The 25534-nt window shown below is 43.3% G+C and overlaps 1 protein-coding gene across 2 annotated transcripts in view; it reads right to left on the reverse strand.

Annotated features, from left to right (window-relative positions):
- The window catches only part of UBE3C (ubiquitin protein ligase E3C), a 121229-nt gene that overhangs the window by 23059 nt on the left and 72636 nt on the right, over window positions 1-25534 (reverse strand). For both annotated transcript variants that reach the window (XM_064367388.1, XM_064367418.1), the window contains exons 16-18: window positions 23983-24080; window positions 21568-21700; window positions 15336-15583 (exon numbers count right to left, since the gene is read on the reverse strand). In XM_064367388.1, coding sequence (XP_064223458.1) covers window positions 15336-15583; window positions 21568-21700; window positions 23983-24080 — 479 coding nt within the window. The remainder of the gene's footprint in view (window positions 1-15335; window positions 15584-21567; window positions 21701-23982; window positions 24081-25534) is intronic.

A 25534-nucleotide genomic window follows, 5' to 3' on the forward strand; every position in this document is an offset into this window, starting at 1 on the left:
TCTGTGAATTAATATTGCGGGAGCAAGCGGCTTCCAGAGAGCTGGGACTGCGCTTCTGCAGGCTTCCAGCAACGAAGACATTTCATCTGTAAGCCACTGCTCCTGTGGGGAGTGAGTCCTTTGCTTGGTCATAGCTTCCAGCGTAGTTACCGTATTCAGTAATCTATTTCGTATGTGTAGTCTGTCAAATACGTATCCGTAAGCAAGCACTCTAGAGCTTACACACTCCAACAGGGCATGCACAGACACCCCTTGAGATTCACGTTAAGGATTCGTCCGCTAACATGACTGGAGGACACTAGAGAACAACTGCTGACGTTTTCCCAAAAGCAAACATCTAGAATGCCACTGGCTTCCTGTTTCAGAAAATAACACACTGTGAAGAAGGAACGGTGTTTTGAAGGAGCTCAGGCGCACGTCTGGTAACTACAGCCAGCATAACTTCCCCTCCAGGAAGACGCAGCTGGCCTCTGCCCGGTAAACCAAAGTATCAGAGAGGTATTATGCCCTTGCATTTTTATTTCTGATTTGAGGACTAGTGATTACCCAATTAATTTTGAAAAGATGGCAAAAAAGTGCTTCTTAATGAGAGAATGAATAAGGCGGCACACAGTGGTCATCTCCTGATAATGTAAAGAAAGTTGTGTTGACAAGCCACAGTTTGCTTACAGTTAAGGATGGGTAATACTATTAACCTGGAGCACTTACAAATGCCACCGCTTCTAAATGAATGACGAGTTCAAAGCCAAGGAGAACGTTCTGCATAAAACTCCATGATTGATTCCAGGTGTTGAAGAAAAGCCCTCATTTGTACAGCGGACTTTAAAAGTAAACTGGAAGTGTAAATCATTTGATGTTCAATATAAAAGGTCACTGTTTGCCACTTCTGCATTAGTAACAATAAGCCAATGAAACTAGTTAAATATATCAGAACTACCTGAATTTTAAACAGAGATCCCACAGTGACTCATAAAATGTAAATGCATAGGTATAATTTTTTACATAAGGCAGGTTTAAACCTTCAGAGCATTTAATATACAAGCACTAATAAATGATAGCACTAGAAACTATGATTGCATCAGCTAAATGCATTATAAATTAAATTTCCATAATGTATGCAACTGAGATACAAATGTAAGCATAAATCAAGGTATTTTCTAAACACAGGTTAATTATACAACTTCAAAAACTGCCTATTTTTTATGCAAAATAATCCACTTAGCATTTTTCACACTGGCCTTAATTCTCAGCCAGCTGTACCACACTTATTCCTAGAAGCATATCAATAACTACTTGTCATGAAAAAAATAGCAATAGGTATATGGAAAAAACCTGTAACGGATTTCTCAACTGTCTGTCTTTTATGAATGTTTATAGTAGAAATTGTGCCAAAATGATTTGAAATAAAAAGGATTAATTATAGTAGAAGCCTTTTAATATAAGTGAGTGCAGTCGCAATGCAATTAATGCAAATTGTGGCTCTATCAGGAGAATAAATGTGAACCACATCACAGGCCATTTCTGTTTGCCGCCAAATAACTTCAGTAATTTACTACATTAAGAATCAATAAAAAAAATAATGCTTTTCAAATGCATCTCTATCAATCTTCAGGCAGCTCTAAAGTGAACATTTATAACTTAATCTAAAAACTATATAAGAGATGATGTCTTGCTTTAAAGCTATCCTAATTGAGCAAGCAGATAATTTTAATTATTTCAAATCATACTAACCACATAATTTAAAAAACAAAAAAAGAAATGTAAAATAAGAATGTGTATACTAATAGTAACATGTTATTTAATAATTATGCTTCAGAATTGGTAAGCTGGAATTGAAAAACACAGTCCTTTCACAGTTACTGGGACCACTAGGGGCCAAGCTCCTAGAGGGCAGGAGACATACCTCATCTTTAATGCATGAGTCCAAATTCAGTATATGGTGTCCAATCATGTAACAAACATTTATTTTGTTTTGTTTTGTGTTTTTTTGAGACGGAGTTTCCCTCTTGTTGCCCAGGCTGGAGTGCAATGGCATGATCTCAGCTTACCACAACCTCCACCTCCTGGGTTCAAGCAATTTTCCTGTCTCAGCCTCTCCAGTAGCTGGGATTACAGGCATGCGCCATCACGCCTGGCTAATTTTGTATTTTTAGTAGAGACGGGGTTTCTCCATGTTGGTCAGGCTGGTCTCAAACTCTCGACCTCGTGATCTGCCTGCCTCAACACGCTGGGATTACCGGTGTGAGACACCGCACCCGGCCACAAACATTTATTGCCAACTATATGTCAGGGACCACATTACACACTGGAATTCTGCATTCATGAATCTGTCTGCAAAAAAACCCATTCATTCTTGTTTTAGAGTATTCCGGCAATGAGTTTCAGATTATGTATATGTTAAGACCCATTTCAAGTCTTTGATCTTCACAATCCTATTCCAGAGAGCTTTCTACACCGTCAACTCCTGCAACACTCTGCCTACATAGCTACCTGACACTGAAATAAAAATCCGTGCTGTCCCAGTGTCCCGTGCGCCACATGCAGGAACAACAGCAGGAGGGCACCAAGCTCCCTGGGAGGGGTCAGGCCGTGAGCCTTGCTCTAAAACTCCACTGGCAGGTGCCCTAAAGCAAATCTTTAAATGTGAGCTGAAGTGAACTTGCCACTCACTCCTGATTCAGCAGATGTCTACCACGAAGAACTGAGAAGAGCCCACTAGTTGTTATTCAGAGAAGAGCAATTCTGCCTTGCAAATCCTGAAACACCACACCAGGACACACGTGCTGCACTCTTCTCTACAAAGGCTGCCCAAATCCCCAGCACGCAGAGCGGCCCAGGCCTCACAGTGCTCCCTTTTCTTCTTTGAGACCCTGACACTCCATAAAGACAAGGAATGCCTGGACAGATTCCCCTCGTCTCAACTCTCCTTTCACTTCAGAAGCCCTGCAGGGCACAGGGGATGGGGGGTGTTGGGGAGATGCAAAGTGAATGTCTCCTGTCCTATTTTCCTCACAGTGGTTTCCAGCACTCCATCCACAATACCATTTTGAGCAGTCTGGAGTTGACCCATCCTTTTTTTTTGAGAGAGAGTTTTAATCTTTAGCACAGGCTGGATGCAGTGGCATCATCTTAGTTCACTGTAAACTCGGCCTTCTTGTTTCAAGTGATTCTCCTGCCTCAGCCTCACGAGTAGTTGGGATTACAGGAACTCATCGCCACGTCTGGCTAGTTTTTGCATTGTGAGCAGAGATAGGGTTTCACCATGTTGACCAGGCTGGTGTCAAACTCCTGACCTCAGGTGATCTGCCCGCCTGGCCTCTTAAAGTGCTGGGAATATAGGGGTGAACACCTGTGCCTGGCCTGACCCTTCTTTTTTTTCTCCACTTCTAGTTCTATGGCTCCCAGGTTCAGGCTCCACAACAAAGAAACCCCCTACCCTGCTCACCAAAACTTCCAGAAGATAATCTTACATCTTCATGAACCAGGAAGTTCACCCAAGCAGCAAACCCACATTCCCAATTCCACTGGCAAAAAGCAAGCATCTGAGCATCTGAGGACTGTTTTCACACTCCCGCTTCTGAAAAACATTAGGAATTAAAAAAAAAAAAAACACGAAAAACTCAGGCCCAGTCTCAAGGTACCCCACATAACCAATAACTATCTTCAACAATTACAAGCAAATGTCTTTCAGGTTTCAAAATTCTACTTTTGCCATACAGGAGAGTAAAATATCAGATTTTAGAAATCTGCTGTCAAGCCACCTCTTGAGAAATTCGATACTGATGGCTTCGATAAAAGATTTTGTCACCACTGGGTACTATGTTTCCCTAACAAGAGCCAACAGTATGATCGCGATACTCCTCCTAGTTTTAGGATGATCCACACATGAACTCCGATGTATACTGACTGCTGCTTTCTCTAACTTCTGTGACACTGGCTCTCTGTCACCGTCTTACCGCACTATTCCTTGGTAACAGCTTTACTGGGATATCATCCATGTACGTTACAGTCAAAGGTTTTATTATATTCATACAGTTGTACAACATTCACCACAGTCAACTTCTGAAGATTTTCATCATTCTAAAAAAAAAACTCCACATCCCTTAGCTGCCACTCCGGGCTCCTCCCCGCCCTGGTAATCACACATCCACCTTCCAGCTCTCTAGTTTCCTGTTTGGGACATTTCATATAATCGGAATCACGTCTTTAGGGATTTCCGCATCTGTGCTGTCACGAAGCAGAACACAATCCGGCGCGTCCGTGTGTTACGTGTCAGTGCTTTAGCCCTTTGACAGCCCAGTAACACTCCCCCGCACGGATGAACCACATTCTGTTTACTCATGTCAGCTGACGGGCCTTTGAGTCATTTCCATCCTTTAGCTACTACAAATAATGCTGCTGCAAGAACGTGTGTACAAGTTTTTGTGTGAATCTATGTTTGCTGGGTCAAAAGTATATTCTATAACTAACCTTTTGAAGAACTGCAAAACCATTTTCAAAGTGGCTGCGCCATATTGCGTTCCCACTGGCGACGCACGAGGACTCTTGATTCCTCCACATCCTCACCAACTCTGCGATTCCTGGTCCGATCCCCACCATGTTAGCGGGTGTGCGCAGCAGCCTGTGGCCGTGCTTTGCCCTTCCCTGATGACTAGTGATGCTGGCCATTTTGCATGAGCTCACAGCCCATTTGCTGCTATTCCCTGGAGAGATGTCCAATTGGACCCTCTGCCCAGTTTTAATTAGGCTTTTTATCATGGAGTCCTTTACATATATGTCATAAGCATCTTCTCTTTCAATGTGTTGTATTTTCAGTTTCTTGATGGTGTCTTTTGAAGCACAAAGGTTTTTAATTTTAAGTCCACTTCATCTTTTCTTTTACTGTTTGTGCTCCTGGTCTCCTTCTGACTATACTGCAACACCCAGTAGTCCATCTTCACAAGAGCCGTGCAGCACTCTCTGTTCCTCACGGCACTCTGCAGGAGTGGCTGTGGTCTCTTTCACACCCTTGGACCACTGGGCACAGAGGAAGGGAGGACCCCTGCGCTCCTTACGGCCACTTCCAGACCATACTTCCTTTCTATCCCCCTTAAAATCCCGGGCTTTCAATCTCATGCACTGAGCTTGAGCATCCATTACCTCTCCCAGGTGCAGTCACTGCCCCTTAATTCAAGACTTTAGCTCCTGCGAGTCCAACACAGTCTGGTGATGATTTTTGATGACATCAGTGGCCCTCAGTGGACTGTCATTCTAACATCCTGGCTGTCCCTCAATTCCATCTTAGCTACCAATTCCTTCAGTCCTGTCCTCCAAGTGTCATTCTCGGTAACTAAGTCCCTCTGATCTTAGCTTTAGCCACCTCTACGCTGACTCCCTGGAGGACCCTGACCCCACAGGTCTCCTCTCCCTTCCAGTTTCCCTTCCCTTGCCCTCAGGTCTCCACTCATGGATTAATTTCCTCTCTAAACAGCCTGGATTCAAAGGTAGGCTCTTGTAACCGCTCTCAACTTGCAACCAATTCAATCTTTTAGTCACTTGGCAAAAAACCCCACCCCTGGTTAAATCTACCTCTACATCCTTGTTAGCTGCTTATGGGTGTAGAAAAACCACCCAGGCTGGTCTCACTCCACTTTATGATACTAACGTCAAGTGAGCCCTACACTAACTGGCAATCCTGTATTTCCATAGTCCAGTAATTCACAAATTTTAGTGTGCATCACAGTCAGTTGCCTTTTTTTTTTTTTTTTTTGACAGAATCTTGCTGTGTCCCCCAGGCTGGAGTACAATGGCGTGATCTTGGCTCACTGCAACCTCTGCCTCCCAGGTTCAGACATTTCTCCTGCCTCAGCCTCCCAAGTGGCTGGGACTACAGGCACGTGCCACCATGCCCAGCTAATTTTTTGTATTTTTAGTCGAGACAGGGTTTCACCGTGTTAGCCAGGATGGTCTCCAATCTCCTGACCTTGTGATTTGCCCGCCTCAGCCTCCCAAAGTGTTGGGATTACAGGTGTGAGCCGCTGTCCTGGGCCAGAGTCATACTTACTAATTAAAGCTTATTAAAACACAGCTTGCTGGCCAGGTGCTATGGATCACACCTATAATCTCAGCACTTTGGGAGGTTAAGGCGGGTGGATCACTTGAGGCCAGGGGTTCAAGAGCAGCCTGGCCAACATGGCAAAACCCCATCTCTACTAATAATACAAAACTTCACTGGGTGTGGTGGGTGTCTATAGTACCAGCTTGAACCCGGGAGGCCGAGGTTGCAGTGAGCTGTGCCACTGCATTTCAGTCTGTGCAAGAGCAAGATTCTTTCTCAACACCCCACCCCCCACCAAAAAAACCCCAAAACCAAAAAAACACACCTTGCTGAGCCCTACCCCTAGAATTCCAGATTCAGAAGGTCTGGGGTGGAGACCAAGAATGTGCATTTCTAACAGATCCCCAGGCGATGCAGATGTGACTGGTCTGGGAACGCTGCTCTTCCCATCCTCACCTCTGCTGTGCCACCCACAAAGCAGCCACAGCGGGAAGTAGTGGGAACGAGCCCCTGCTCCCACAAGCATTCCTCTCCCTCCTCTTCTTGGACACACAGCCTGTGAGCACCAGGCCCCACACCCTCACTTTGCAGGGTGCGGTTCCTCTTAGCAATTCCACTGACTTATTTCCAGCAGCATACACACACGCTGTTACTTCTCCCATCTTTAGAACGCAGCTTCCCTAGCCCCATATCCCTTAAGCGACTGGTTTTCTTTACAACCACTCCCTCAATTCTTCTCAGATCCTTCTTCTGTAACTGTTCTGAAGTCTACCGCTGCAGAGTGCCCCAATCACAAACCTGTGGCTCCATCCATTTTAACCCAGTGAACACACTCATGGAAAAGCACTTAGTCCACGGTGCAGAAAATGCCGAGCACCCCAGAAGCCCCCTGCGCCCCCTTCCAATGCTACCCTCCCAGGAGCATCAGGATCCTGCCTTCCAAAAACTGCAATGAGCTCTGCTTGGTTCTGAACTCCTGTACATGAAATCTGACAAAATGTACTTCTGTGTGTCCAGACTCTTTAACTCAATGTTAGGTCTGTGCTGTTCACTCATACCATCTTGAGCAGCTGTAGTTTGTTCATTCAGTAAGTCTTGTGAATATCCTACAACTTCTTATTATCCATGATGCTTCTGAAGGGCATCTGTGTAATTTCCAGGTTAGGGGCTATACAGTGTTACTATAAACATTCTTTCCCAAGTATTCTGATGAATATATATACGTTTTGTTGTGATATATCACAAATGTGTACATATTTCTGCTGTGATGTGATACTTTAGGAAGATAATGCTGACATTGTTTTCAATCTCTCTGCTGAGGTTTTTGCTTCCCCCACCCCACAGAAATCACCTGTCCACAGTGCTAAATGACACGGCCACTTGTCAGTGCTACACCTTACTTGGCCTAATAGTACTATTGGACAATACCCACCTCTCTGTTCCCTTGAAACACCGTCTTTATTTGGCACCTGAAATCCTACTTTCCTGGTTTTCTCCCTTCCTTTCCAGCTGCATCTCCTTAACTTCCATTAGTCAGTTCTCCACTCCCTGGACTCTAAACCTTGGAGCGCCCAGGGGCTCAGCTCTTCAGCTCTTCCCTAGCGACACAACCACCCTGGGTGATCTAATTCATAATTCAGTCTCATGACCTTAAGTACACTGAATGCTGATGGCTCAGCCCAGCCACTGCCTCTGAATCCGAGGCCCCTACCCTCAACTGCCGCACTTAGCTTCCAGAGGAATGTCTCCCTCCCACACCTGCTCCTGCCTGGGCCTTCCCAGCTTAGTCAACATGACCCCTATCCTTCTAGTTCTCAGAACAGAACCCAGGTGGTCCCCTTACCTTCTCTTGTCCTCGCACATCCCAACATGTGATTCTTCAGCAAATCTCCTTGAACATGATGACTTCTCACCACCACTACCATCAGGCTGTAGACAGCATCATCATTCAACCTGAATGACTGTGACACTCCATCTAGTCTCCCAGCTCGAGTGCTTGCTCCAATGCAGGCTACTTATACCAAAGCCAAGGAGGCCCGTGACAACACAGGCCAGATCTGCCAGCCCTCTGCTGGGAAGGCCAGGAGCCCCGACTGGCCTGGCTTACTCCCGAGTGTGCACTCCGCTACTTCACCTACTGATGGCTCTCAAAGCTGATTTTCAGTTTAGAAACAGAACATCAGACACCTTAATTTGGCTTTAATTCCATAAAGTTACATGTGTTAAATCTAAATGAGTATTTAAATGTTTAAAAGGATTTACATGGGCCCTGTTTTATTATTATTTTGAGACAAGGTCTGTGTTACCCAGGTTGGAGTGTGATGGGGCCATCACAGCTCACTGCAGCCTCTGCAACCCAGGTGCAAGCAATCTTCCCCCTTCAGCCTCCTAAGTAGCTGGGACTACAGACACACGCCACCACGCCTGGCTACCTTTTTTTTTTTTATTTAAAAAAGTAGTAAAGACGAGGTCAACCTATGTATGCCCAGGCTGGTCTTGAATTTCTGGGCCTAAGTGATCTTCCCACCTTGGCCTCCCAAAGTGCTGGGATCACAGGCATGAGTTACTGCACTCAACCCTATTTTTTAGATTTGTTGACTTTATTGCACAAATAAGAGCCAAAGATAAACAGCAGACTTTAAGTGGGGCCAGCAAGAATATGTGCTTCTAATCTTCATGGTGACAAAGTAACATGGCCCAAAAAAAGGAGGATGGTCTTGGTCTCATATGATCTATTCCCCTCATGAATTTTAACTACTGCTTGGGAGTGATTTGAAAAATAAACAGGAAGGAATAACTCAATAGTAAACAAGACCTACTTAACCCAAGAGCAGAAAGATTTTACATGAGTACCCTGTGGTGCTAAACGTACAGTGAAAACCTTGTTTAGCTGCAACAATCAACTGAATTCAGGAATACATCTCTCATTTTTACTGTACCATCTAAGTCATTTCATGGTTAATTTCAAACAGACTTACATAGAAAATTGTCTTGCCAGGCATAGTGGCTCGGGAGGCCGAGGCAGGTGGATCACCTGAGGTCAGGAGTTAGAGACCAGAGTGGCCAACATGGTGAAACCACGTCTATATTAAAAATACAAAAATTAGCTGGGCGTGGTGATGTGTGCCTACGGTCCCAGCTACTCGGGAGGCTGAGGCAGGAGAATTGCTTGAACCCAGGAGGCGGAGGTTGCAGGAAGCCAGGATCACACCACTGCACTCCAGCCTCAGCAACAAGAGCAAAACTCCGTCTCAAAATATACAAATAAAAATAAGAAAACTGTCTTAATTTGTAAGAAGGATAATCTTCACATCTGTGAATAGTCTGTACTGAATGAAAAAGAATGTAAACCATGATTATTAAAATGTATGCTAGAAAAGCAAGTACAATTCTCAGAAGGGGTAACATTCAAGAAAGCAATGATTTATAAAATATTGTCTTTTATTTTTCTGCTTCTAAAAGAAGCATAAGGTCCACAAGAGAAAATTCAGAATTGCCTACCAGGGAGAATCAGAGAAAAGTCTGCTTCTGAAATCTGCATATAGCTAAGTAGGAAAAAGTCTTCACATCAACTGGAAGACTTGTGCTGAGCATAGCATGACCCACTATATCTGCTGAATGTTATGTCTAAAACATCTAAGAGAAAAGAGATTTCAGCTTCTGAGATCAGAGCACGCAGTCTGATGGCAGCCGGGTGCAACAGCAGCTCAATCACACTCCTGTAAAGAGTTTGGGGTGACTGGGCACGGTGGCTCACAACTGTAATCCCAGCACTTTGGGAGGCTGAGATGGGTGGATTATCTGAGGTCGGGAGTTGGAGATCAGCCTGGCCAACATGGTGAAACTCCGTCTCTACTAAAAATACAAAAGTTCCCTGGGCGTGGTGATGCACGTCTGTAATCCCAGCTACTCAAGAGGCTGAGACAGCAGAAACGTTTGAACCCAGGAGGCGGAGGTTGCAGTAAGCAGAGATTGCACCACTGCCCGCCAGCCTCTGTCTCAAAAAGAGTTTAGGGTTGAACAGGAGGCAGAGGTTACAGTGAGCCGAAATCACACCACTGCACTACAGCCTGGGAGAGACAGCAAGACACATCCCAACAACACCCAAAAAAGAGTTTAGGTTCAAAACAAGGTATTACAGAAGAGAAGCTCTGCCCCTTTAAGGACTAAGGCAACCAAAATGACTAGTCATCACCTCAGTTCAGACATTTAGAGCCTCAGCAAATTCAGTGAGCATTTTACAAAACGATGCTAATGACAGAGAAAAAGAAACTTTCCCAACTTTTGAAAATCTCAAGATAAATTGTTAAGTGCCAATATTACACTATGTAATACATTCAATGCACACTGAATTCTACCGCAATAAAAAATTATAAACCATGCTGAAGTTACACAATCTAATTAAAATTTTATAATACATAACCAAGATATCAAATAATCTGATTTATAGGCATGTCGTTCCAATTAAATCAATATTCTGAACCAAGAAAAAAAGCCATTTTCAAATAGAATTCAAATATGATAAAGGATTAGCTTCAATAAATATTCTGAACTTAATTGGCTTAAATGGACCTAGGTGCTTCTATCTGTAAAAAAAGTTCAAGATGACATTACCACATCCTTGGGCTGTTTATTTATTCCCTGTCTGGAGCCTGATTTACAGGCGATAAAATGCAATCATGACCCACACCAGAAGCAAGAATCATTTGCTAATGGAACTTTTAATTGTGAAGTGACCAGTGACATGAGGTAATTCTTCCTCTGCAGGATCACTCTTGAAGACCTCTTTGCACTTTATCACAGTAAACAATCACTAACATATGCATTAAAGAAAATTTAAATACATTATGACCCAATAAATATCATAATCAGTCAATATACAATTTTATTCTCTTAAAGATGTAATGTTCAGGTACCACACTATTAGTTGCTGTGCTATTAGACTTACTTAGATCTGAGCAATTTTTAACATGTTGGTACAAAGTTTAGCTTTGTAATTTGATGGCTATGAGATACATTTTGGAAGTTAGTAACTCCTTAAGAATTTCCATGCAGAAAATAATGTAAGCAAAGTCTTAAACATGTGATACTAAGTTAACTACCATCCTTAAATAACTATAGTTTCATTACTGGTCTAAACATTATTTTAAACAGCCTTAATAAGATACAATTTACATAAACTTCATTTGTGGGAGAAAGGTTTAAAAACACAAATTCTCTCTGGATCTTGTATAAATATATACATAATGCAAAGTACAGTACTGTACAATGACATCATCTTCAGAATAATTTCAATTATAAGCAGATGTCAATAAATACAGGAGAAAATGAGTTTATCCTCACTAGACTTACACAACTATTAGCTCTTACATTAATCAAGACCAGATGGATGTATACATTCAGGAAGAAAAAGTAATATATAATCTTAAGATTTAATTCATGCAGATAAAATTCCTGTGCTATCTTCTGTACCTGCTTGGTGTGAAAACCACCAAGTTTAGAGTACTTCAGGTTAGTCTAGCAAAACACTCACCTTTATTTTCACATACATATTATTAAATTAGAAGGTTCTTAGGGTCACTTTAACAGAAAGAACTGCGGGATTTCATTGTAAAGATTTCATGAAATGAGCTATGAAATGCACATCCTCCAGAGGAAGCTGAAACTGAGTTGCAAGAAGTAGACTGCGTGACTATCAACAAAGAGAGAGATGCAATCTGAGAGCTCCCAGCAAAGCCAGCACACAAATCAACACCTGGAATACGGTGAGCCTGAAGATGAGGATACAACACATACTGCTACGGCGGTGAAGTCCTGCTGGAGCCCTTTCTCAAACCTCAAGAGCACTTACAATCATTGGGAGTCTCAACAAGTAAGTAACTGGGGCTACGACAATGCATTCCAAAGAGACACAAATAAAGGGGAATTATTCTATGTCCAGGATAGACTGATTCCTTCCCACTATCCTTGCTTCCTAAGGCCTGGGTTCTACTCCCATTTGCTGTTAATAAACACGCACACACCCCTTACTGCAAAGCTATAATAATCAAGACCGTATTGCCTGAGGGCAGACCCAGAGTGCTGTGTGTATAGTCAACTAATTTTCAACAAGGGTGCCAAGAACATGAGGATGCCTAACTCACACAATCTACAAAAATTAACTCAAAGAGAATCAAAGACCAAAATGTAAGAGCTAAAACTATAAAACGTCAGAAGAACATACATAGGTATAAATCTTTGTGATTTCAGGTCAGGGAATGGAAAAGACACCAAAAACAAGCAATAAAAGAAAAAAACATTAGACTTCAAAATTTAAAATTTTCATTCTTCAAAGGAAATCACCACAAAAGTGAAGACACAATCTGCAGAATGAAGCAAATACTTGCAAATCATTTATCTGACAATGTTTCAGCTTCCTCTGGAGGATATAAATTTCCTAACTCATTGCATTGTAGGGACTTAATAATAAAAGACAATCCAATAAAAAAACAGGCAATGAACTTGAATAGACATTTCTCAACAGAAGTCACGATGCACATGAAAAGATGCTCAACATTATTCGTCATCAGGGAAATTAAAACCACAATGAGACACCAATTCCCACCCACTAGAATGGCTGTAATGTAAAAGACAACAACAGGCCAGGCACAGGGGCACGGGGGCTCACACCTGTTAATCCCAACACTTTGGGAGGCCAAGGTGGGTGGATCACGAGGTCAAGAGATTGAGACCACCCTGGCCAACATGGTAAAACCCGGTCTCTACTAAAAATTCGAAAAGTAGCTGGGAGTGGTGGCACGTTCCTGTAGTCCCAGCTATCTGGGAGGCTGAAGCAGGACAACCACTTGAACCCGGGAGGCGGAGGTTGCAGTGGGCTGAGATCATGCCACTGCACTCCAGCTTGGCGAGAGAGCAAGACTCCGTCTCAAAAAAAAATAAATAAATAAATAGGCAAAAGACAACAACAGGTAAGGGCTGACAAGGATGTGGAGCAACTGAAACCTTCCCCAGATTGCTAGTGGGATTGTCAAAGGCTGCAGACACTTTTAGTGGAGTACTATATGACCTAGCACTTCTATGTCTAGGTATATACCCAAGAAAAATGAAAAACCTATGTCCTTATAACAGCTTGTATACATGTTTGCAGCAGCATTATTCACAACAGCCAAAAAGTGGCAACAATGCAAATGTCCACCAACAGATGAATAAATAAACGCAACACGGTGAGGGGATGTGGCGGCTCACATCTGTATCTCAGTCCTTTGGGAGGTTGAGGCAGGAGGACTGATTGAGGCCAGGAGTTCACGAGCAGCCTGGGCAACATGGTGAGTCCCTGCCTCTACAAAAATAAAATGAAATAATTAGCCACATATGGTGGCAAGCACCTGTGGTCCCAGCTATTCGGGAGGCTGAAAGCAGGAGGACTGCTAGAGCACAGGAGTGAGCTGTGTTTGTGCCAGTGCACTCCAGCCTAGGTGGCAGAGTAAGACCTATTTCAAAACGAACACAACAAAACAAGCCCCCAAGTGTGGTACATCCATACCACGAAATAAGATTCAGCCCTTAATAGGAGTGAAGCTCTGACATACTATGACATGAAAGAAACCTGAAAACATGTTAAAACAAGCCAGTAAGGTCACAAATTTATAGTTGATATAAATGATTCCACTTACATGAAATGTCCAGGAAAAAAAATTTCAGAGACAGATTAGTGGTTGGCCAGGGCTGGGGGAGGAAAGGCAGGACAGGGAGTGACTTCGTAGGGTTTCCTTTTTGGGGTGATGACACTGCTTTGAAATTAGATATTGGTGATGGTCACACAACACCATGAATATATTAAAAACCACTGAACTGTACACTTTAGAAGGTTGAATTTTCCATAACGTGAGTTATATTTTAATAAAACTGTTCAGTAAAAGAAGTCATAAAAGCACCATCTGTTTTGCAGGCACTGATTTTTAATTAAGCTGCTTCTCAAAACAGGCAACTCCATGTACTATGCTTCTCAGAGAACAGAACCACCAATGAGATAGATAAATTTTATTACAAAGTTGAAAATGGTTATAGCTCTGATTAATTCTTACAGAAATTAATCACAATAGCAACATTAATTTCTAATTTATTTAAGAATGCTAGTAACAGGCCAGGTGCAGTGGCTCATGCTTGTAATCCCAGCACTTTAGGAGGCCAAGGCAGGTGGACCACTTGAGGTCAGGAGTTTAAGACTATCCTGGCCAACATGGTGAAACCCGTCTCTACTAAAAATACAAAAATTAGCCGGGCGTGGTGGTGCACACCTGTACTCCCAGCTACTCAGGAGGCTGAGGCAAGGAGAATTGCTCGAACCTGGGAGGCGGAGGTTGTAGTGAGCAGAGATGGCGCCACAGCACTCCAGCTTGGGTGACAGAGCGAGGAGAGACTCTGTCTCAAAATAAACAAACAAACGAACAGCTAACTAATAACAGTCCCTGAATACTGAACTTTAAAAATGTCACTCTAAGAGGTAGACAATTCAAATCCTAATCCGTGAATATAACCTTCTTTGGAAATAAGATCTTTTGTGGATGAAGTCACACTGGATCAGGGCAGGCCCCAATATAATGACAGGTGTCCTTATTTAAAAAAGGAAACTGTGCTGCTGCTGACACCCTGAGTTTGCAATTCTGGCTTCCAGAACTGTCAAATATTCATTTACGTTTACCTAAGCACCCGCCCCCCGGCCACGTGTGTGTAATCTGTTGCAGCAGTCCTAGAAAACGAATGGTCATGAGGCTGCCACTGCCTTGGTCCGTTTTCCACTGCTTACAACAGAACACCTGAAACTGAGTAATTAGTAAAAACTAAAATCCATTTCTTATAGCTGTGGAGGCCAGGAAGCCCATGGTCCAGGGACAGCCCCTGGTGAGGCCTTCTCATTGGTGAGGACCCTGCAGAGTCCGCAGGCGGTGCGGGGCATCACAAGGATAGGGGCTGAGGCTCGGGGCTCCCTCCTGTAAAAAGTCACCAGGGCCCCTCCCACAATAAACTACTCATCCATTCTTGAAGGCTGAGCTTGCATGATCCAATCACCTTTTAAAGGTCCCACCTCTCAATACTGGCACACTGGGGATAAAGGGAAAACATGAGTTTGGATGGGACATTCAAACCACAGCACCTACTTACAACCATATAAACTTGTTCAGTGCAGGGCTTTTCCAACATTTAGCATCCGAATTGAAAACGAACAGTATTTTTACGGTAAATCTGGGTAACAACCACACACGGTCTGAGATCCATTTTCAGATGAAGCTTACTTTACCTTTCCGAGCATTCTGCCTAGGAAGTAGTAATGTCTGGCAAAAGAATCTCCCACAAGCATCTGAGCAGCCGGGTTGGGGTACAGAAGTCCTTCATTAGTAGTCTTAAAGAACCCCTGGTTGGGGTTAAATCCTGACTTCAGTAGTTCATTTAAAAACTCTCTGAAAATACCACCACCGTCAATACCAGCTTCATCCAGGCCATGGGCATTGAGCAAGTGCACACGGATCCGCTTTTTCAAGTCAGGCTCTGTTCAGAGAGACGGGAGGTGAGGAGGAAAGACGTTACAAGAAAGCAGTCACATAAACTGGCCTTGCAGGAAGGCTTGGGGAGGCAGCGAGGATCTTAGGGACATTTTAATGTAGGACTCAAAACAGCAATGATATTATTATTATTATTTTTTGAGACAGAGTCTTGTTCTATCACCCAGACTGGAGTGCAGTGGCAGGATCTCAGCTCACTGCAACCTCCACTTCCCGGGTTCAAGCAATTCTCCTGCTTCAGCCTCCTGAGTAGCTGGGACTACAGGCACCCTTCACTATGCCCGGCTAGTTTTTGTATTTTTAGGAGAGACAGGGTTTCACCATGTTGGCCAGCCTGGTCTACAACTTCTGACCTCAAGTGATCCACCCGACTCATCCTCTCAAAGTGCTGGGATTACAGGCGTGAGCCACCACACCTGGCCCAGCAATAATATTAAAGAGACGATGAGATAGACTAACGAAGATTTTCCCCAGAGTCTAAAATGGAAAAAAGAGGGAAGGCATGGAATGAGGAGAAAAGAAGAATGTTTATAGGATATAATAAAATTATCCCCCACATTCTAAAGGACATAGCTGAGTGAAAACGCCTGCAGAGGAGGAGAGCAGAATTAAGGACATAGACTGTTAGTGGAACAGATCATCATACCAAGAAAAATTAATGAATGTCAGTGAAGTTAACATGAAACAGACCCTCTGAGTGAGATGAACGATCCACAAGCTCTCAGGAAGTCGGTCCTCCAGTATCTACAGCAAGCTTGTCCTCAACCTGCGGTCCATGGGCTGATGTGGCCCAGGATGGCATTGAACGAGGCCCAACACAAATTCAAACATTCTTAAAACATTATGAGATTGTTTTTGCACTTTTTTTTTTTTTTAAAGCTCATCAGCTATCATTAGTGTTAGTGTATTTTATGTCTGGCCCAAGACAATTATTCTTCTTCCAATGCGGCTCAGGGAAGCCAAAGGATTGGACACCTCTGATCTACATGATCTTTTAAAAGCTGTATTTGGCTAAAAAGGAGGGAAAATTACTGGTTATATAATTTGCTACAAAGAGGCAGAGATCAAATGATGAATCTACAAGCCAAGGAAGATCAAGGGCTGCTGGCAAGACCAGAAGCTAGGAATGGATTCTCCTAGAGCCTCTAAAAGGGAACTGTGCAGTTTAAGGCTGGGCGCGGTGGCTCACGCTTGTAATCCCAGCACTTTGGGAGGCTGAGGCAGGCGGATCACTGTGATCCGCCTGAGGTCAGGAGTTCGAGGCCAGCTTGGTCACGATGTGGTGAAACCTCCACCTCTACTGAAAATACAAAATTTAGCTGGACACGGTGGCACATGTCTATAATCCCATCTACTTGGGAGGCTGAGGCAGAAGAATTGCTTGAACCCGGGAGGCAGAGGTTGCAGTGACCCGAGATTGCAACACTACACCCCAGCCTAGGGGACAGAGCATCAAAAAAAAAAAAAGTAAATTAAAAGATTGCTTTTGTCTGGGCACAGTGGCTCACATCTGTAATCCCAGCACTTTGGGAAGCCAAGGCAAAAGGATCCCCTGAGGCCAGGAGTCTGAGACCAGCCTGGGCAACACTAGCAAGATCCCATCTCTACAGAACATCAGAAAAGCCAGGCATGGTGGTGTGCGCCTGTAATCCCAGCTACTCAGGAGGATCTCTTGAACCCAGGAGTTTGAGGCTGCAGTGAGCTATGATTGTGTCACTGCACTCCAGCCTGGGTGAAACTGAGACCCCCATCTCTCAAATAAAAATTTAAAAAACCTCAAAAACAGGCTGGGTGCAGTGGTGCAAGCCTGTAATCCCAGCACTTTGGGATGCCGAGGCGGGCGGATCATGAGTTCAGGAGATCAAGACCGTCCTGGCTAACATGCTGAAACCGTCTCTACTAAAAATACAAAAAACTAGCTGGGTGTGGTGACGCATGCCTGTAATCCCAGCTACTCGGGAGGCTGAGGCAGGAGAATCGCTTGAACCCAGGAGGCAGAGGAGGTTGCAGTGAGCCAAGATCGCACCATCACACTCCAGCCTGGGCAACAAGAGCAAAATTCCATCTCGAAACATAAAACAAAAAAACAAGGTAGACCAAGTTAAGATGTGCTCTGATAATCAGGCTGAATCAGAGAACCGCCTTGGGAAAGTAGGTGCAATGTCCTTTACCTTTTCTGACAGGGGGAAGGAGAGGGGAAGAGAGGTGGGGACAGGCTGCTGCATGAAGTTAGGGGAGGCAGAAAAGCAACAGCACGTAGCGTGCACTGGACACTTTCAAAGGCCACCATGTGCCACTGCCCTGTCACCTGTGGTGCAGTCATCTAAACCTATCTGCCCTGGGGCCTCTCAAGCGACACGAACCTTTAGAAGCATTCTGGAACAGAGGTTTAGCAGAATGTTTGATAGAACCTCCAGGCAATCTCCTTAAAACCCTGTTTATCCCTATATTGCTATGTACATGTGTCAGTAATTTTGAAGTTACAGTACCCAGAGTGTAAATATTCGATAATATGTTTCAAGTAGGACAAATACATTACTGGACTGACTAAGGCTTACAGCCACCACACAGGAATACCAAATTCCCATCCATTGAGTAGGGGTCACTGACTTAATGGGAGAGATGGGGCCACTCTGCACAGCAGCAGGGGCGCAGTGCTGCCCTGCCGTGCCCGCCACCTCTGGATCAGTGCCCATGTCACCCTTGGGAATCAGGTAAACAGATCTAAGCTATTTGGCTCCAGCTTGCTTTCCTGCTTCTGTAATAAATTTCCTCTGCTTCCAGAAGACATGGTATTTCTGCCCATTAAATGAAACAAAATAAAACTAACCACCCACAAAAACAGCCAAGTGAGGCTCTCCAGAACTCATGACAGTAGAGTACAGAGCTAGTTCTGCCTCATTCTCACCCACGATGGCAGCCTGAGCTCCAGGCCCCATGGGAGCTGTGTGACCCACTTTATAATTCTTATAGCAATCTCACAAGGGAATGCAATGATTTCTCCCGCTACTCCACACTACAACAAGACAGTGCAGTGCAGGCAGGGAGTGCGTGGGCATCCCCGTGAGACCTGGCCCGTCTCTGCTCTCTGAGCACTGACTGCAGGAGCAGCCATCGACTTCTGTATACTCCACTCAGTCAGCATGTGTGTAATAGGGGCTAACATGCACACTTCAGAGAACTGTTCTGAGATGAGAGAGACAACATCGGTGAAGCATGGATTCACTTCGGTGACTGGATGATATGTGCAATCATCACATTCGTTGATTATATGTAAATTATCAGTCAAAAACTGACCTTAACCCATTCTCTCGCAAGTAAATTAATTATTCTGAGATACTTGACTTTGCTAATTTGTCTAGCAAAATTCCACATTTTAACACGTGGCTTAATCATTCTTACAGTACTTAAGAGAACATTTATAAAGATTTTAGGCTGGGTGCGGTGACTCACGCCTGTAATCCCAGCACTTTGGGAGGCCGAGGCGGGTGATCATGAGGTCAAGAGATCGAGACCATCCTGGCCAACATGGTGAAACCCTGTCTCTACTAAAATTATAAAAATTAGCTGGGCGTGGTGGCACGTGCCTGTAGTCCCAGCTACTCGGGAGGCTGAGGCAGGAGAATTGCTTGAACGCAGGAGGCGGAGGTTGCAGTGAGCCGAAATCAGGCCACTGCCCTCCAGCCTGACACCTGGCAACGGAGCGAGACTCTGTCTCAAAAAAAAAAAAAAAAAGGAAAGATTTTAAACATTACAGCATAAACATTATGAGAAGCTTCTTCCAAATCCCAAATCTTTTCACTTCAATGCAATTATTAGCATGCACTTAGGGAGGTGGGGTGTGATTAGTTTTTGAATATTTTTTAAAGCTTAAGGATTGAGAAGGAAATTTGAGGCTTGTTATTACTGAATAGTAACATCAAAAAATCATCTACAGGGAGTGGTTTTAAAATTTTAAATTGCTGGTAAATAAGAAACACATTCTACTTTGGCTGAAAATCCAGCCCCCTTCTTGCAAGTGCTCCCCAGCACCTGTGCCCTGAGAGCTCCTTCACCCGCAGACTCAACTCCTCCTTTAGATGAACATGAAATCTGCTAATAAAAATACAACATAAAACTATTAGAACTGATTTATAGGGCCGGGCGCGGTGGTTCACGAAGTCAAGAGATGGAGACCATCCTGGTCAACATGGTGAAACCCCGTCTCTACTAAAAATACAAAAAATTAGCTGGGCGTGGTGGCGCCTGCCTGTAGTCCCAGCTACTCAGGAGGCTGTGGCAGGAGAATTGCCTGAACCCAGGAGGCGGAGGGTGCAGTGAGCCGAGATTGCGCCACTGCACTCCAGCCCGGGTAACAACAGCAAGACTCCGTCTCAAAAAAAAAAAAAAAAAAAAAAAAAAGAACTGATTTATAATGTACTGTGGGATCCCAAAGAAGAGAGTACTACTGTTTTCAAAAGTATGTTCATCTATACCTCTCAATTAGATGATTAGTTAGATTAGGAGTCAAGTACCTAGTCTCATCTCATTCATGCAAAATATTCTGAAAATTCAATCTGCTAGGCAAGGGAATCCTGGCCCTGTGGAGAGGCCACAGCCTGTACTCAGACCTGAGTTCACTCGGTCTCAGCTCATGACACTCGGCATCAGAGGCCATGGCAAGGATTCAAAGACAATAGTAAATTATGTAAAAAAGTAACAGCTTGTAGTAGAGCAAGGAAACAACCGGTGTCGCCTCCCTCCACTGCTCCAGCAGGAAACAATGAACTCTACGTAAGCAGTACAAAGTATCAGAAATCAGAGGTTTCGTTTCCTCAGAAGAAAATGAAATTTTTTTTAGAAGAAAAGGCAATTGTCATTTCACATCTGACAACCTATCACCTTCCAAAAATCGGGTAAGATGATTTCATTTTTAATTTTAGATCCAGCCTAAGCTTCTGTTTTACTCCCGTCTGTACTGACCTACACTGAATTAATGTAGTATCATAAGCACAATATTTGGAAGTTAAAACTGCTAAGATATTAAAGGTGACAGCACGCAAACTTTAAAGACTAAGTATCAAATATTAACATAAGACAAAATGTGCCGGTCATCTCCAAATGCTATCCAAATTACTGTTACAGTGTAATCCTCCTTTACTAATGGTACTGCCATCGAAGCACACTTATCTTTTTATAAAGTAACTCGGATTGTAATGGCACTTATGTTACTATATTCAATTTGGCTTACAATGTACGATTTTATTTATTTATTTATTTATGTTTTTATGGAGACATCTTGGAATATCCTGATGAATACAATTTATGATTTTATATAAATATGTATTTATACAAAAAATACACAATGTAAATGGCTCCCATCAAGATTTTTAGAATTATAGCTTGCAAACTAAATTTTAGGAGCAGAAAATGGGAGGTTGGTAACTGGTTAGTTTCCTCCCCTTTAAAAATAATTAATACTTTTTAAAGGCTTCTATAATAGTAACTGTCAATTTTAGAAATATTATTTGACAATGTATGTCTCCCAAATCTGACTTGCAATACTGTTTTTTGGAGACAGGGCCTGGCTCTATTGCCAAGGCTGGAGCAGTGGCACAATCAGGTTCAACTGTAGCTTTGACCTCCCAGGCTCAAGCCATTCTCCTGCCTCAGCCTTTTGCACACCAGGGAAAACAGGGGCACACTAACATGCCCTGAAAAGCTCACTGTTTCTATTTCTGTTGAGGCAGGATCTCAGTCTGATGCCCAGGCTGGTCCCTAACTCCTGAGCTCAAGTGATCCTCTCACCTCAGTCTTCCGAAGAGCTAGGATTATAGGTAGGTGTGGCCACTATGCCCAGCCTCACATTTCAGTTTTTAAAAGTCATTATGGAACAAGATGATGGGCACTAATTTTTAAAGAACCATCACTTTCTAAAACAATTCCCCAGCCTCCACCTGCAAAATAATACACAGAGAGAATTATATATACCATTTTCTGGAGAAAGTTTGTCATAAGCATCTTCATAAATGTAATTTCTTCTTATTGTGACATTAATTCCATCCAGAAATGGACCATCTCCTTGAACTTCCTGCTTATCTGCATAAATCAGTCTCTGAAAGATCTAACAAACAAGGAGAGCTTGTAAGGTTATTAGAAACAAAAGGCCTGTTACAAGCTACCAAAGAAAAAAGTGCTAAATCTTTTTATATCTTCATAAATTCTGAAATCAATGCTAATAGTCAAGGTATCAAATCTTGATTTTTCATAATAAATGTATAGATAATATATAATGTATATCATATTTAAATATTTCTAATGTTGCTCCTTTGCCCAGTTTAAAATAAATTTTAAAAATTCGGCCAGGCACAGTGGCTCATGCCTGTAATCTCAATCACTCAGGAGGCTGAGGCAGAGAACCTGGGAGGCAGAGGTTGCAGTGAGCCAAGACTGTGCCATTTCACTCCAGCCTGGGCGACAGGGTGAGACCCCGTCTCAAAAATACAATAAATTAAAATTAAAATTAAAACCCCGGCCAGGCGTGGTAGCTCACGCCTGTAATCCAAGCACTTTGGAGGCCAAGGCGGGTGGATCATCTGAGGTCGGGAGTTCAAGACCAGCCTGACCAACATGGTGAAACCCCGTCTTAAAAATAAATAAATAAATAATAATAATAATAATAAAAAATTAAAACCCCATGTTACAGAATATTTTCATTTATAACAACTTAGGAAAGAACAGCTTTGTAAAAGCTGTATACTAACACCAGCAGAAATATCTCTATGATAAAATCCGAATAATTTTTTTGATGTTAAAAATCCAGCAGAGGGAGCTCAGGAATTATGTGTGTGCTTGTGCATGTGTGTGTAAGCACATGCAGGGAGGGTTTAGTGAAGAGACATGAACAGTTTCAAAAGACACTCTTTTGTTCACCCTATAAACAGTGTACAGGACTAAAAAATACACTCCTGAAGCCATTACTAGAGAACAGAACCAAGTAATCTTCAGAAATTTGCTAAAAATAGTTGACAAATAAAAACATTTTAAAATTTGGAAACAGATATATGTAAACAAAGTTTTGTATATCAAAGACACCAGAAAAGGAATTAAGATATTTGTTCATTTATCATTTTTAATAAAAAATTGTGTTTCTGGGCCGGGTGCAGTGGCTCATGCCTGTAATCTCAGCACTTCAGGAGGCCCAGGTGAGAGGACAGCTTGAGCCCAGGAGCTTGAGGCTGCAGTGAGCTATGATCACAGCACTGCTTTCCAGCTCAGGTGACAGAGTGAGATCCAGAGAAATAAAAGAACAGCATTTCTGATAAACAAACATGAATGTACGAAAAGGTTTTTGTATCTTCACAAAAAATTTGCATTTTCAAAAACAATACAAAAAATTTCCCCCTCTTTGAGATACGATCTTGCTGTGTTCCCCAGGCTGGAGTGCAGTGGCATGATCTTGGCTCACTGCAGCCTCTGCCTCCCAGGCTCAAGCGATCCTGCTACCTCAGCCTCCTGAGTAGCTGGGACTACAGATGTGTGCCACCACGCCCAGCTAACTTTTGTATTCTTTGTGGAGACAGGGTTTCACTATGTTGCCCAGGCTGGTCCCAAACTGATGCGCTCGATCCGCCTGCCTCGGGCTCATAATCCCAAAGTGCTGGATTACATGCAAGAGCCACCGCACCCAGCCAAACAATGCAAAGTTGACTAGAGAAAAAGGAAGTTAGACCCTCATTATAAGAAATCTATAGTCGGGAGGCTGAGGCAGGAGAATTCCTGAACCCAGGAGGCGGAGGTTGCAGTGAGCCGAGATTGCGCCATTGCACTCCAGCCTGCGTAACAAGAGCGAAACTCCGTCTCAAAAAAAAAAAAAAAAAAAAAAAAGAAAAAAGAAATCTATAGTGTAAAAGGTCTTTTGAGCAGTTTTAACTAAGGAAATACTTTCAGTTTGTAAAAAGAGGTATATGGTTGGGGTTTTCCTTTTTCTTTTTTTTTGTGAGATGGAGTCTTGCTCTATTGCCAGGCTGGAATGCAGTGGCATAATCTCGGCTCACTGTGACCTCTACCTCACAGGTTCAAGCAATTCCCCGGCCTTGGCCTCCTGAGTAGCTGGGACTACAAGCACATTCCACCACGCCTGGCTAATGTTTTATATTTTAGGGGAAACAGGGTTTTACTGTGTTAGCCAGGATGGTCTCAATCGCCTGACCTTGTGATCCACCGCGCCTGGCTACTCTGGTTGGGTTCTATAAAGCATTCTTTTTCTCATTTTCAACGTAATGAGAAAAATATGTTATATAATCAGCTAGGCACTAGGCACCTTTATAGATTTCTTTGGTGGGTATGTTAATTTTTTAACACTAATATGGTAAGTAGTGACAATAAAGAAACTGAATTGCATACCTTTACTCGCTCCTCAAACGGAACCACAAAAGGCAACTCTGTCAGGACGGCGAGTTGTCTTTCCTCAGACACAGACAGCGGTGGGGACTCCAAACCCACTATAACACATTTTAAAACCTGAATCAGTTCACCTGTACTTTCCCATGCATTCCTACTGACAATTTTTAAGGTCAAGATTCATATAATTATCCTTATTAACTCATGTATCTAAATCAGGTTCCATGAACACATCCCCCCTCCTCAGGCCCAGTGCAAAAACTTTTAGGTCATCGTACACCCATGAGCCATGCACAGTGTAGGACTGGCACCGAAGTCTTCAGTGGTTCCCTCAATGCATACCTTGACCTAATATTGAAAATGTCCTAATCAAGAACTACACTTCCATTCCAGCTATCAGGTCTCAAGGGCACAGCTGGCGCTAGCACTGGCGATGAAGCCCAATGCAGCCAGATCTGGCAGTGAATGTACCCTTGGCCACCTCTGTGCACTTTTCCTCCCATGATGGCAACAAAGTTCCTCGCAGGCCAGGTGTGTGTGCATGAGATGGTGCCTGGGAGAAGGCTGTGCACACAGTGGGCCCCAGGCAGTATTTCATGAATAAACACGTATCCCATTCCTTTCCAACAATACATCATAACCTGGCCTTTTAAAACTCATTTCAAGGAGCTGGGCATGGCGGCTTATGCCTGTAATCCCAGGCTGAGGTGAGAGCATCCGTTGAGCTCAAGTTTGAGAAACTGAGCAACACGGCAAGATCCTGCCTCTACAATTTTTTTTTTAATTAGCTGGGCATGGTGGCACATGCTTATAGTCCCAGCTCAGGAGGCTGAGATGGGAGGACTGCCTGAGTCTGGGGAGTTCAAGGCTGCAGTGAGCTGTGATGGCACCACTGCACACCAGCCCAGGCCACAGAGTAAGATCTTGTCTCAAAAAAAAGGAATAAGTAAGGTGTTAGGCGAAGGTGTCTTAGACATCATATTTAAAAGCACTATTTCATTAAAGAAAAAAATGGGAAATGGGATTCTACCAAAATTTAAAACTTCTGCTCCTTGAAAGACAATGCTAAGAAAAGAAAAAGACAAGCCAGACTGGGATAAAATATCTGCAAATCACTTATCTGATAAACTACCTCCAGAACAGCTTTAAAACTCTCAAAATTCAGTAACTAAGCAACATGTTCATTGGGAGTATATGGTGGCTCACACCTGCAATCACAGTACTTTGGGAGGCCAAGGTGGGACGATCCCTTGAGCCCAGGAGTTCAAGGCTAGCCTGGACAACATATGGAGACTCCATCTCTACAAAAAAATTAAAAAATTAGGTGGGTGGTCAGAGCTACTTTGGAGGCTGAGGCGAGAAGATCACTGAAGCCCAGGAACTCAAGGCTGCAGGGAGCTGTGATTGCACCACTGCATTCCAGCCTGGGCAACACAGTGAGAACCTGTCTCCAAAAAAAAAAAAAAAAAACCCAAGAAAACAAAAGAAAAAACCAAATTCATGAAAAGGATGCTGCATACCATTAGTTGGCTGGTAATACAAATTAAAACCACAA

The sequence above is a fragment of the Aotus nancymaae genome, unplaced genomic scaffold (genome assembly GCF_030222135.1).
Source record: "Aotus nancymaae isolate 86718 unplaced genomic scaffold, 86718_ANA_hifiasm-v0.15.2.pri h1tg000002l, whole genome shotgun sequence".
Taxonomy (NCBI): domain Eukaryota; kingdom Metazoa; phylum Chordata; class Mammalia; order Primates; family Aotidae; genus Aotus; species Aotus nancymaae.